At 42.8% G+C, this 15,317-nt stretch overlaps 1 protein-coding gene across 1 annotated transcript in view; it reads right to left on the reverse strand.

Annotated features, from left to right (window-relative positions):
• Window positions 1–15,317, reverse strand: part of DNAH11 (dynein axonemal heavy chain 11) — a 376,413-nt gene that overhangs the window by 326,099 nt on the left and 34,997 nt on the right. Inside the window, exons 6-7 of the mRNA XM_040352802.1 lie at window positions 7,295–7,394; window positions 1,030–1,241 (exon numbers count right to left, since the gene is read on the reverse strand). Of these exons, the coding sequence (XP_040208736.1) occupies window positions 1,030–1,241; window positions 7,295–7,394 (312 nt within the window). The remainder of the gene's footprint in view (window positions 1–1,029; window positions 1,242–7,294; window positions 7,395–15,317) is intronic.

Here is a 15,317-nt window from a genome sequence, read left to right on the forward strand (position 1 = left end):
CGGACAGACGGTCCGTCTGCATCCGGTTCCCCATAGGGCAGAGCGGAGCTGAGATAGGGCGGTCCCTGCTCAGCGGAGCGGACACAAAAACTGAAAGGACGTGTGAAAGAGCCCTAAATAACAGAGAAGGCTGTGCACTGCCATTTCTTACTCCATTCAGCACATACTAGATTCTCGACTGATCTTTATACTTCACAATTTAGTAAGCCAATGATCCAGATCGGGGGTCTCCAAACTTTCTAAACAAAGGGCCAGTTTACTGTCTGTCAAACTTTAGGAGGGCGGGCTGTGGCCAGTTGAAGCGGAAAATGCCCCAGTCTCAGACTTAGTGATCAGTGGGAGTAAAAAAAATGATATAGTATCCATGGATGAATGGTGCCCCATCGTTGGGTTCAGTGGGGGGGGGGAGTAATGACCCATCGCTGTGGCTGTGGAAGGAATAGTGCCCCATCATTGGTGTCAGAGGGAGGAATAGTGCATCGTATCATTGCGGGTAACGGCGCCCCAAGGGCCGCATAAAGGCAAGCAAAGGGCTGCAGTTTGGAGACCACTGATCTAGATAACAAGTAGGCAACAAGTAATGGCAAAACTTCCAACCTCTATTGTTGTTCGAGTTGGTGACTAACTAAAAGTAGTTTACCAATACACATCTTATAATGGCAGTTCAGGTTATGCCCTTATGGCACATTCAATTTATTTATCTTAACCAAAAGGGTCCCCATCAATTGTACATCCAGGCTCATTCAAATTTGACTGCAGGTAAAAATGTGCAAAAATTAAGTGCTAAAAAAGCAAGAGCATCACTAGTCAGACACAAGTACCCAGAGAAAGCAAAAGTCACTTGAAAATACTCAAAGGTGCTTCCATCAGTGTTTAATGTAATTAAAGTAGCTGAAACTTGTTCCTAGCTGGTGTATACTGAAATACCAGGGGAAATTACTCTAACCCTCATCTTCAAGTAAAAGAAACAGAATCAGTAAAAAACGGTATATCTTTGTCTTCTAGGCATTTAGAAAGCATTCACACTACCTGATCAATAAGCAGGTTGCAGAACTCTTGTAGCAGTACAATGATCCGTGCAGGGGTACAATAGTAAGCCGAGTTACTCCAGATTAGGCAGATGGTGTGGAATAGAGGTGGGATGAAGGCATTGATCTGATGGAAGTCAGTCTCTTCCAATAACTGTATATGTGGTTGTAATGTTCTCAGGTGCAGGTCAATGTCTTCAGCTTCAGTAAGCGCTTATATAAACAAAGATATCATTATCATACACCAGAAATCTTGTAATTACAACATTTCAAATATGAACAGCCGATTACCCCATGCATTTAATTTAATTTGAGATGTTTTATCTAGCTTCCAAATGGTAAGGGATCTGATCCCCAAAGCTTGAACATTAACATCCAATTGGACTTCCAGTTTAAAGTGACTAGTAATACATAAGACCATTGAAGTGACTAGCCTCAGGTGATGCACAGTGATGAATTAAATCCTCATACATAAGTTATACCTGTTTATCTGCAGCCTCTCTCCTAACACATTTTACCCAACATTTATGATCACCAGAAGGCAGGGGAGGTCTGATGTCACACAATGCACAGCACAGAGCTGAGTGTTGTCTGAGACCTGAGTGGAAGGAAAGAACACATCCCCTCTACATGGTCTCATTGGGAAACTTGCAGCTAAGATTGTCAATCACCTGCTGTGTGATGGGGGAGGCGACGAGCCATCAACAAGAATTGCTTGGTATCTAGGAAAACTGTTAGAGAAGTGACTCATGCAGATAGGAGAAGAAAGAGAGAGTAGGCAGAATCCACACTAAGTGCTATGGACTGAGGCAAGTACACATTATATGAGGATATCCTTTGTTAATTTTTCATCATAGAAGAAACGCCCATCCCCTGCCAGCATGCTGTAGAGAAGGCCTATTCTCTTAGTGTGAGGCCTCGTACACACGATCGTTTTCCTCGACAGAATCCATCAAGAAACTTGGTGGCAGAGCTTTTTTGCCGAGGAAAACGGTCGTGTGTATGTTTTTCGTCGAGAAAAAGGTCGTGGATATCGACGAGAAAAAAAAGAACAAGTTTTATTTTTCCTCGTCGGGAGTCTCAATTTCCTCGTCGTGTTTCTCGTCGGGCTGGTTTACGACGAGAAACACGTTTGTGTGTATGCTTAGAAACCCGCGCATGCTCAGAATAAAGTATGAGATGGGAGCGTGCATTCAGTAAAAGAAGGGTTTGTAATGGAGATAGCACATTCGTCACGCTGTAACAGACTGAAAAACGCGAATCGTCTCTTACCAAACTTTTACTTAACACGCAGTAATATGAGATTAGCAAAAGCAGCCCCAAGGGTGGCGCCAGTGGAATCAAACTTCCCCTTTATAGCGCCGTCGTACGTGTTGTACATCACCACGTTTGAGAACAAAGAGATTTTGTCTTGACAGTGTGTACGCAAAGAAAGCTCGACAAGATTCTCGACAAGCCTAACAAGGAACTCTTCGAGGAAAACGATGTTTCATTTACGGCGAGTTCCTCGGTCGTGTGTACGAGGCCTCAAAGCAGTAATTTCTTTGCAGCGGTCCAACATACCCTCTGCTAAAGCTTTACTATCAGCAGGGAGCATCAGTCACACTCATTGCAGAGCCATTTGATTGATACAGCAGGAGGCATATCGGACATTTGCAGAGAGATCATTGCTTAGGCAGAGAGTGGGGGTCCTTCCCTAAAGCATGCTGGCAGAAGAAAGAATTTTCAACTCTTTGTAAGGCTCAGTTCACACTAGATGCAGTGCAAATTCATAGCAAATTTGCTGCAAATCCGCACCGCATCTGTGGGATCCAAGCATTCCAGACCTTTTGGAACGAGGCATTTGAGAGAGCCTGGGAGTAGGCCTGGAATTGCAGGGGTCGAAATCGCTACTTGTTCAGTTCACACAGCGAGGCTGCCTAACAAGCACAGCTGTTATTCTCTGAGAGACCAGCGCACCTGCCTGTCCAGCTGAACTGTCAGTCAAGTCACCTACATATTGGGATCAGATCAAAGGCCCTTCCACCAAAAGACTTTACAGCCTCAACAAGGAGTTGGTGAGCAGGGTACCGGCCCAAATATAGCACTAATAACAGACAGGCAGACAGACTACTAAGGGCAGGATACGGTTAGCATTCCCTTCATATTCAGATGCCACCAGTTGATATTCCGTCCACTTGAGTTTACACCACGTTATTGCAATCTCAGGGTGGTTATACTACAGCTTTGCCACACACCCCTTGGCTCACAAATGTGCCTTGCCTCGTTCAAGCTGCATCTCCCACTGCCTGCAGACTATAAAGACTATCTCTAGTGGACCAACCCTAACCCTGGCCAATCCTAGTACAAAGCTTCTCAGCCATGAGCCTGTCAGTGTTACAGGCATGGTGGCCGGGGAGAGAGTGCATTGAGGAAGGAATGCCCAGTATGGACATTCCGACCCCAGTGCCAGCATCAACAGACATGTGAATCGGGTGCAAATAGGGTGACCACATTTCCAAATTACCATTCAGGGACAACCCCCTTCCCAAAAATCAGCTTGTGCTGTAATGAATCACAGCACAGTGATTGGAAACAAGAGGCGGATTTATGATTTCTCCAGTCACAAGCAGGGGGTGGGGTCTGTGCTCCTCCAGGCATTCCCGGCCAGGACAAGTACTGTCAGTGAGTAAAGCAGTGATGTGGCAGTTTTTTTGGGGGGCATTAGTTTGGCTTGGGTGGGTGGCTGTGTCAGTTTCATTCCGGGACACCGTATTGACCTAGAATGAAGGTGCCCGGGACAGACCTGCAAAATGCGGAACTGTCCCGGGCAATCCAGGACACATGGTCACCCTAGGTGCAAAGACTGTAATTTTGTTGTGCTGTAACCCCGAAGAAATGTGTGAATTCCCCAGCTTAATATAAAAGTGTTTTCTTTACAGTATTAGCTTGTGGACAATGAAAAGCCAGAAAAATAATTTCTTAAAAGTGGCCTCAGTGAGATCTGAAAGTGTTTGGCAGAACATGGTGCATATCACCAGGCTCCTTACCTGGGCTCTGCAGGAATCCTAAGCCTGGATCCTGGAACCTGGCACTTCTCAAGGCTTTTTGTTCCCTAAACTACACTTAGACAAAAAGATCTGTCATAAAACTCAAGTAAAATAACCAGAAAGGAAGCACCCAGCAGTGCTGAAGTGGAAGTCATGTGTGCTATGAAGTAAATAATGGTGGCGTGCCAGTAAAATGTTTCTTTTCTATAAAGGAGGCACACAAAACTTATGAAAGCCACAAAGAGCCTAATCCAGATGGGATCTAATTACAAAAGGCCTACGTCGCAGAGCACCCAACAGTGGAAACCTGTCTGGGGAAAAGGTTTTGTCACTTCAAATGTCAGGAAAATAAAGATGTATTTTTATTTTCCAGATAGAAATTAATTGAATAATGACCTTCTAACAATTCCTTCACAGTATGACACAAATCAGTCTTTTCAACTACTTTTAATTGACATTATTTCAACAAAAATTAAAACACACGCATACCTTTATTTAGTAAGACAAAAGGCAATGTGAAAGACAAAGTAACACGCAATCCATGAAAAATCTGCTTTATTATTCTGACTGCTCTAAACTGATGAAAGGTTAAAGGGTGAAGGCTAAAACATAAGTGCAATTTCATGCATGTATCCTTCTTTAATGGTCACCCCCTCCTCAACCTTCCCAGCTGTTTACACCCCACGGTGATCTTGCCTCCCAATCATGCCCATGGCCTCCGGTGTTTGTATATATCCCTCTAGCAGATCTTCAGTGCACTGGCTGTGCCTGCACAGTACCTTCCAGTAATCTCCCAAGACAGGAGATGCATGGAGGATGCCTTATACAACCCTATGGGAAGCTACTGTACAGGTGGAGCCAATGCACTGAAGATCTGCTAGAGCAGGGGTCTCAAACTGGTGGCCCTCCTGCTGTTGCTGAAATACAAGTCCCATCATGCCTCTGCCTGAGGGAGTCATGTTTGTAACTGTCAGTCTTGCAATGCCTTATGGGACTTTTTGTTTCGCAACAGCTGGAGGGCAACCAATTTGAGTACACAGTTAGTTAGTACACAGATCGTTTTAACACAGTGTATGCACAATAAGTAGGATTAGGGGGAAGGAACATTTTCAAGAACAGTTAGTGTTAGACTGGCTATACATGAATAATTTTCTTTAATTCAACAAAAGAACATTACTTGATTCCCCCATACACGCACTTAAATCACTCCCGCTGTGTCAATGTATTCTGACCGTTGGGAGATTTCACGGCCATCAGAATACTCTCATCAGCACCACTGGCTATAGCCGGTGGCGCTAATTGAGAGAACATTTTCCAATAGGCTGGTTGTACACGATTGATCAACTTGTGTACAACCCATGGATTGAAATTCAGCTGGTCCCTGCTGAACCGGCCACATTTTGATCCATGTGCAGTATGGCTGGCTTTAGGCCACTTTAATATAAGGGGGCCTTTGCAGAGACACTGTCTCTTTTGCTCTGCCTGGACAAGGTAACAGTATGTATTTAACTGTTTTTCATGAATCTTTGAACAGTTAAATTTTCATTTGTTCTTTCTCCTTTGAAAATGTTCTTTCTCCTTTGACAACCTCTGGACATTTGGGTGTCCAAAATAGGGGGTAGGGTATTCAGAGGAGTGAAAAATCTCTTTACAGTTTAGAAAATATGAAACATCTCTACTTTTCCTTTTTTAGTGGTCTGTACAGCAGAACGTAGTCCTGTATATAGAGCACACAACATGCTACCTACAACAGTATAATCTAGCATTTATTTTTAATAAAATATCTGCATGACACATGGGGTGGAGCTTGTATAAAGAGATGCCATCAGTCAATGGTGTCCAGGGCAGCAGGATGTTTAACCACTTCCATACCACAATACGTCAAATGACGTCCTGGACTTCAGTGGGGGATATCTGAATGATGCCTGCAGCTACAGGCATCATTCAGATATCACTGTTTTCAGTGCTTCTCGGGGCTCTCCCATGCCATCGGATGCCCGGAGAACGAATCTGCCACGGCCGGATGAAGAGCAAAAAGATTTCCGGTGACCAGATGGTACAGCTGTGCATGGTAGTCAATCAGATTCTAACTTCAGGTTGTTCAATTAAACTTTGACAAAAAAAAATGGAAGCTGATTGGCTTCTATGCAGGGCTGCACCAGATTTTGCACTCTACAGTTTTGTTAAATCAAACGCAGTCAGCAGGACCGCCAGAATACACTGATCAGTGGCTGCAGCTGCTGATCGATAAACATTTTCCAACATTCCCTTTCAACATAAGTCAATTTAACAACTTATGTCAAGCACGGATGGCCACACATGGAGTGAAATTCTTATGCCCCAATCACACGATCACTTTTTGTCATGAAATAAAATGACATTTTTAAAAACGTCATTTAAAATAATCGTGTGTGGGCTTCACATCGTTTTCCGTCTTCTGAAAAAACGACAGAAAAAAAAATTCAAACATGCTTCAATTTTTTATGTCATTTTTGAAAATGTCATTTTTCGTGTTGTAAAAAATGATCGTGTGTGGGCAAAAACTACGTTTTAAACCCGCACATGCCCAGAAGCAAGTTATGAGACGGGAGCGCTCGTTCTGGTAAAACTACCATTCATAATGGAGTAAGCACATTCATCACGCTGTAACAGACAAAAAAGCACGAATCGTCTTTTACTAACAAGTAACCAGCTAAAAGCAGCCTCAAGGCGAATAGAACTTCCCCTTTAGAGTGCCGTCGCTTTGTTCATCATTTTTCAAAAATTATGGTGTGTGGACAACATCATTTTTAATGATAAGGTTGGAAAAACGTCGTTTTTTTTTCATGATAAAAAATTTCATTTTTTTTCCATGCCAAAAAGTGATCGTGTGTACAGGGCATCATGCTCCCTGGTGAACTGGCCAAATTTTGATCCACCCATGACCAGCTTTAATCACATCCAACTGGATCAATGCTGTGTACTGTTGAACTGCTTAACCAAGCAATTCCTTCAGAGCTGAAGATGTTCCTTGGAAAAGCAGAAAACCTTCTTCAACATTACAGAACAACTCCAGTTGAATGTAGCCAACTTTCACTAGCTATCTTTTGAATGCCATTTTAATAATCATGATTTAAGCATCAACAATAGCACATAACTAATTATTGAGTTTTTTTTTATTCTATTTTCTAGAAATTCCCTGGTCTGTTTACGTGCAGTGTTTTATGTAAGAATATTTTATGAAGACTTGTAACTTACCATTTTTTACATCAGAAATGATGTTTCGCAGAGTGGGGTAGTAGCTGCTTTCTGTCTCTTTCAAAATGGCAGCCATTTTCTGAACGACTGGAGCCCGGAGCTAAAAGTGAATGTGAATACAATAGGTTTATTGGGTGCATTGACAATGAGAAATTTGTGAAGACAATCTCCGTCGCCTTACAATATGATTTATTTAAAGTTTCTGTGGTAAAAATTTAAAACTATATTTACATTTCCACATTGCATCTCAATAATTTCTAGGTTACTCCTATAAATCTGAACATCCTTTATGTTGGTTAGTGTACTTTGTGAAGATTCACACACATTTGCTTGGATTCTGTCACATGTATACTATGCCCTGTGAGAAGACACCTCTGTGTCCCACATTTTACAGAGCCTGCCATGTGTCCTACAGAGGTGCTGAGAGGGTGAATTTCAGGAGACTGAGTCACTACAGGAATTACAGCTTGGAGGCAGTAAGGTACCATTGGATATATAGTCTTTAGAATATTAAAAGAGGAGTTTGTTTTATTCTTTATGTTCAAAATCACACTTACCTAGATGGATGCAGCATCGGTCATTCCCCCCGGCTCTTAGACTTAGAACCGAGCGATCAAAGATCGATGATCGTTCAGTCTTCAGAGCTCCATGAGCAGAGACTGTCAGCTTGCCTGGAGCACTGGGCTGTGGAGGGGGTGGGAGCGGCTGACTCAGGCTCTCAGCAGCTCACTGAAAGGCGGAGCCATGTGCCAGTCCAGGGTTTGGGGGTGGATCCCGACTTTATTGATGCGATCTTGCGGGCTTCAGCTGTCTGCTGAAAACAGGTCACAGGAGTGCAGCTTTGGGTGTACTTCTCCTTTAACCACTTCAGCCCCGGAAGAATTGGCTGCTCAATGACCAGGCCATTTTTTGTGTTTCGGCACTGCGTCGCTTTAACTGACAATTGCGTGGTTGTGCGAAGCTGTACACAAATAAAATTTTCCCCCACAAATAGAGCTTTCTTTTGGTGGTATTTGATCATGTCTGTGGTTTTTATTTTTTGCGCTATAAACAAAAATAGAGCGACAATTTTGAAAAAAAAATATATTTTGTACGTTTTGCATAGCCCCATTTTATTTTTATTTTTTTAAAGCTATTTTTTTCCTCAGTTTAGGCCGATATGTACTCTTCTACATATTTTTGGTAATAAAAAGCATATATTGATTGGTTTGCGCAAAAGTTATAGGCCCGGATTCACATACATCGGCGCATATTTATGCCGGCGTAGCGTATCTAATATACGCTACGCCGATGCAGCGCACAGAGGCAAGCACTGGATTCACAAAGCACTTGCTCCCACTCGCTCTTAAAGATACGCTGGGTTTCCTCGGCGTAAGCCAGTGTAGGTGGAAGTGGGCGTGAGCCATGCTAATGAGGCGTGACCCCATGCAAATGATGGGCCAAGCGCCATAGAAGTACTTAAAATGAACGGCTCATGCGCCGTCCCGTGGCCGCATCCCAGTGTGCATGCTCAGAATCACGTCGAAACAACTGCCTAAGATACGTCGAATCACTGCCTACGACATGAACGTAACCTACGCTTAGTCAGATTCACATACTACGTAAACGACAAAAGATACATGTTCCCTGGTCCATACCTTTGCATAGGTTGCGCCTCATATATGGGGAATAACTTTACGCCGGACGTACAACTTACGCAAACCGTGTATATTATGCGCCGGGCGCAAGTACGTTCGTGAATCGGTGAATCTCCCTAATTTGCATATGTGCATAGAAAATCAATGGTAGCGGCAAATGCGCCCAGTGTAAATATACGCCCACGATATGACGGCGTAGGCAAGTTACGTCGGTCGTAACTATTTTTAGGCGTATCTCAGATTGTGGGCACGGAGCATAGATACGACGGTGCATAGTTATACTTACGCGGCGTGTCTCGAGATACGTCGGCGTAAGTGCTTTGTGAATCCGGGCCATAGTGTCTACAAAATAGGGGATAGATTTATGGTATTTTTATTATTATTTTTCCACTAGTAATGGCAGCGATCTGCGATTTTTATCAGGACTGCGACATTATGGCAGACACATCGGACACATTTTTGGGACCATTGACATTTATACAGCGATCGGTGCTATAAAAATGCACTCATTACTGTATAAATGTCACTGGCAGGGAAGGGGCGATCAAGGGGTTAACTGTGTTCCCTAATGTGTGTTCTAACTGTAGGGGGGATGGGACTGACTATAGGAGATGAGAGATCGTGGTTTCCAGCTCGTAGGAATTCACAATCTGCATTTCCTCTCCTCAAAGAACTGGGATGTGTGTTTACACACACACGTCCCTGTTCTGCCTCTCGTGCCCGCGATAGTGCGTGGCCGGCTGTCATCGCGAACATCGGCCACGAGCATCGGCACCCCCGCTGTCCAGAGGCGTGCGCGCTATCCCACTTAAAGTGACTGACGTACAGCTGCAACGGTTCGCAGGATCGTGCCGACCTGCCGCAGTATAATGAGGCGGCAAGTGGTTAAACTAAACAGCAAAGAAAATCTGCAAAGCATGCAGGGAATCCAGGAAGTTGTGGAAAATAGATGGCCAGCAGACAGACAGCTCTTACAACAAAAAAGAAGATTTTTTTTTAAGTAAGCTTTTATTGGATTGTCAAATATTGTTTGTATTGCTATAAAAAAAGCTGATATTATAAAATAAATGTGTATGCTATGACCATAGATTTTCTTTAAAGCTACATATAATAACATTGTACAGTAAATCAAGCAAACATGACAACAGATTTATACCAAACAGTTACCAACTAACAAGTAGGGATGGTCCTGCAGTTCGGCTCGAACATCGGGTGTTCGTCCATTCCCCGAATTCCGAACATTATGGGGCGTTCGCTCAAATTTAAGCGCTGTGGAATGCCCCATAATGCACTGTGAAATCGCAGTGCATTAATATCTGATGATTGGCCAAAGCATGCACCTGACCTGCATGCTTTGGCCAATCACAGCACGCTCTGCTGTGAGAGCCATAATTAGCCAAAGGCAGGGTGCCTTTAGCCAATCATGGCTCAGGGTGCTAAGTCCACGCCCCACACTATATAAGGTTGCTTCCATGGCAGCCGTACATAGTGTAATGATTGAGAGAACGTTAGCTATATATATATATATATACACACACACACACACACACACACACATACATACATACATACATACATACATATATATATATATATATATATATATATATATATATACACACACACACACACAGTGTAGTCTATATATACAGTGCAGGCAGTATATTAATATATACTGTATATACTGTGTAGTATAGATTTTAAGGGGAACTACACGCCAAACAAAAAAAAAAACATGTGCCCCCCCCCAAAATCCATACACGGTCCTTTGGGTCTGGCCTAGATTTTAAAGGGAACTCCACACCAACATTTAAAAAAATATCCCTGAATCCATGTGAGCAGTCTGGCAAAAATAAAAGAACAAAAGCTGGACAGCCGCACTCCAAAATTTTTCTTTAAAAGAGATGTCTTTATTTTCAACTGTGCATACAGTCACTGCAAGCCCACAACAATCAGTATGGCCAACGCGTTTCGCACTGACGCCAGTGCGAAACGCGTTGGCCATACTGATTGTTGTGGGCTTGCAGTGACTGTATGCACAGTTGAAAATAAAGACATCTCTTTTAAAGAAAAATTTTGGAGTGCGGCTGTCCAGCTTTTGTTCTTTTATTTTTGCTATTACCGCATTGCCAGCACCCTGGTGGTTCAACAACCCTTGATCATCCACAAGGCTCACCTGGAGCGGTGAGAATTCTGTCTGTGAGCAGTCTGGCAGCCAGGGAAGGGTGGGGGGCGAGCGAGTACCAGGCCACTTGCCCTCAACATAGATTTTTATCTATATTGCCGGGAGCAATTGTAATTGACATTTTTTCCTTTAGAAATTTAATTTTGCTGCAGGACTGTAAAACACATCAGACAGATGCACCACTTTACAGACAGACCAAGGGGATCCCCAGGCATGGCATTTAAAGGAATATTTCATTTTTATTGTTTCACTTTAAGCATTCTTAAAATCACTGCACCTAAAAAAATGGTCTTTTTAAAAACTTTTTTTGTACATTGATACATGTACCCTGGGGCAGTACCCGGGTCCCCAAACACTTTTTAGGGCAATAACTTGCATATAAGCCTTTAAAATTAGCACTTTTGATTTTTTATGTTCATGTCCCATAGACTTTAACGAGGTTCACATGTTCGCACACATTTTTTGCCTGTACGCAAGGATAATCCTTCTTCAGAGAGCTTACATTATTTTAAAAGATAAATATGCATTAATTAGATAAGTAAGAAAGTAATAACTGATAGATGAGGATCCGAAAGTGTTAGAGTCATACTTGCACCACTACAAAAAAAGCGTGAATACCGGTACTTATGCTTTAAACAAGTGATTTGCTCAACACTAGCAATTATGTTTGAATCTTCTGAGCATCTCCTTTCCCAGAAAACATCTAATGGGGGCAGCGTGATTAAATTTTGCGCTGCATACTAGCTCATTAGGCCTTTGCCTTGCAGGGGGTTTTTTTTTGTGTGCGGGTTTACTTCCGCTTTAAAGTCGATCTCTGCATCATTTTACTGTGAGTGCAGGATGTAGGAAGTATGCCCTAAAAGACCAAATCTGTGACCCTATGCACTCACAATATATTCCCAGTCTTCTGGGTTGAACGACAGTGTGGGACAGCACTGGATTGGAGGTGACTACTGCAGTCAGACAAGCTTTTTTTATATCTTCCCTGGAGCACCATTACAACAATTGTCCTAATCTGGGCTTTAAGTGGCCAGATGGCACAAGGTATAATGACAGAGTCAGTGCCCCCACGCCATGTGTCCTTTTATGCATCCTTTTAGTTATTTTACTTTATGTTCCTACAGAGATTACATTCTAAACATTTAATGCCAATCCCATGAAAACAGATACAATGTATGACTGTAGAAAGGGTTAGGCTTTTTAATTATGTAAATTCTGAAAACCTTTTATTAGAACATTTAAAAAAAAAAATAAAAAAAAAATAAACAGAATACCACTGCTCAGGAAACAGCAGTATTACAGATTTAATTATAAGTGTTGTAAACTTGTCTTCATTCTGCAGAAGACATTAGACTTACTTATATATGAGTAACAATAGACTGCTGACCCTAACAATTTGAAGTACTGCTTATTAAACACAGAGATTTTTCAAATTGTTGGTAATGTTGTCATTGATCTGATCCATGTAACCATGTGCATATTCTGCGATTAAACATTTGCCAATCAGAAATATGCTTCTTATTCAATTCCCATGTAAGCCTTTATACTAAGTGAGGGTCTTATTTATAAACTGTATGTTTTGTAAGAAACAGAAATCACTTTTAAATGCTCCCTTACATTAGTAAAAAAGAAAAAAACAGTGTTACCAAGTTGTTGTACACAATTTAGTGCTAGCAGCTATTTACATTTATAATTCAATATTTAATTTAGCGCAGCGTCAACCTTTTGGTTTTTGTTTATTTCTATTGTCCCTTACATTAGTGGCCAAAGATAAAACTCCTTTCTTACATTGGTTGCCACTGTGATAAATTGTTCCCTTACATCGGTAGTCATGTAATGTTCTCTTACATTGGTGGCCAGTGCAGAAGCGCTCCTCTACATTGGCGGCCAATAGTAAGGGCTCCTCTTACATTGGTTTTAAATGGTAAAGTGCCCCCTTGCATTGGTGACCAGTTACCAAGTTTCCCCTTACATTGGTAGTCAGTGGCAAAGGGCAATCCTAGATTGGGGGTTAGTGATTAAGTTCCCTCACACTGGTGGCCAGTAGAGAAGTGCCCCCCTAGACTAGGGTGACCAGACATCCCCGGTTTCAGGGGACAGTCCCCGGATTGAGGACACTGTCCCTGGACCAAGTCTGTCCCCGGTTTTGTCCCGGACTGGATTTGAACAGGGGCTGGGGCAATATCAAAGACAGTCAGTGCAGAATTTAAAAAAATAATAATCTGAATTCCACACCCTCGTTCCTCCGCTCCTACTAGCTTAGGGGGGTGTATTTTTTTCACTATCTGTGCCCCTTTCTAATGATCATGTGCTGGTCGGAGGGGAGGGAATATTTCTTTAGTTTCGGGTGTATGCCCATTCAGCTCCGCTCACATGTTCTTCTGCCTTGGCTCAAGTCCTGGCCAGCCCCCTGCCTGCTTATCTCCTTGTCACCCTGGTGTAGGGATCTTCATCCGCTCCCCACCCAGTAGTAGCCGGGGCCTGGAGAGTGAGACTTGACAGGCTGTGAGGCGGGCAGTGGCAGGGATGGGCAGAGAGTTGCTAATTGCCACCATTACTAGTAAAAAAAAAGTCCCCGGATTTCATTTTAAAAATCTGGTCACCTTACCCTAGACTGGTGAAGGCCCATTGACATTGATGGTCAGTGGCACAGTGCTCCCCTACATTGATGGCTAGTGGTAAAGTTACCCATTACATTGGTGGTTAGTGAAAGAACACTATGAAATATCTGTGGGATAAATCCAGCCAAACTGTAAGTCAAGGCATGGGCCCATGGTGACTACATAGTACGGACGTAAACATGTATGATTGACAGTTTTCCAGTAAAAATACTGTCACCAAGTTACTGGGGACACAAAAAATGTGGCTGGTGCATTGATCAGCGTAATTGCATCCAATTCATCAAGCTGGCACACTTGCTAGTTGTGTTTAAAACATGATACCATACTCACGGCTGCAAGGAAGAGAAAGTACATTTTCTGGCAGCTACACTCAAAAAATTACTGCACCTTTGCTTAGACTATGGGCATTAGAGTATTAATACATTTTAACAAACAGTCATAGAGCTTTAAAACAAGCAACCCCTGACCTTTATAGCTGCTTGTACTGTGAGGTAATGCATTCTGAAAGATCACAATAAAGACTCTGAGGTCGGGTTTCAGTTAGGTTCCAACAGGAACACCCACTGTGTGTTTTTATTAGAGGGCTGGCAGGCCATCAAGATTCTTGTGCAATCAAAACAAGTAAAGTCTTTACTGTGTGGGGTTGTGTCTCCGTGGTCCAGTAATGCACACATGTTAAAACAGAGTTCTACCCAAAAGTGGAACTTCCGCTTTAAGGCCTCCTCCCCGTCTTCTGTTTGTGAAATGTAGCTTTTGGGGAGGAGGGGGGGGGGAGCAGGTACCCGAATTTGACAGATACCTGCTGCCACTTCCGTTCCGGTGGCCTAGGCAACGGGAAGCAGTTTTCTGGGACATATGACAGGTCCTAGAAAACTTCAGGGCCAGTCACAGACCGCAGCGCTGCTCGTGCATGCGCAGTGGGCACCCAGTTGTGAAGCCGCAAGCTGTCACAGCTGGGTGCCTTTAGTAGAAATGCCGAAGCCGCACATCTAAAACCACACTTGACCCTTTTTCAAGACCACAAACAGCAATGCATGGTAGGGTGTTGCAGCCACTTTGCAGTGCAGGTGCATGAATAGCACCACAGCACACCAATGTTATTGAAACACAGAGAAGTGAATCCAGTTAATAAAGATGCAAGCTTTCTAGACACTTTAGGCTTGGTTCACATCACTGGGACATGCATTCTGTGTGTAGGGTAACCTATTATTTTCACTCACAGAACTGTGGGGGAAAAAGTCCCTGACCCTTATTTTAAAATTGCTTCAGCACCATGCAGTTTGGTATGCAAAAAATGCAGGCAGTTTGCCAATGCGTGGGTTAATAATGGCACATTATTGGCATTAATGGCACATCTGTCTGGTAAAGAGCAGCATGTTTCCCTCAGGAACACGCACAATTATGTACTCGTTTTTGACATACAATAATGTGAATCTAGCCTTAGCTCCCTCTTTGGGCTTTATACAATTTTGAAAATGGTTGTAAAACCCACATACTGTTATATATACACAAGGAGGAGCAATGAAATGCAACCATTAATAAAATATTTTTTTCTTAACACAATTGGCCATTGTAAACAT

The sequence above is a fragment of the Rana temporaria genome, chromosome 5, assembly GCF_905171775.1.
Source record: "Rana temporaria chromosome 5, aRanTem1.1, whole genome shotgun sequence".
NCBI lineage: Eukaryota > Metazoa > Chordata > Amphibia > Anura > Ranidae > Rana > Rana temporaria.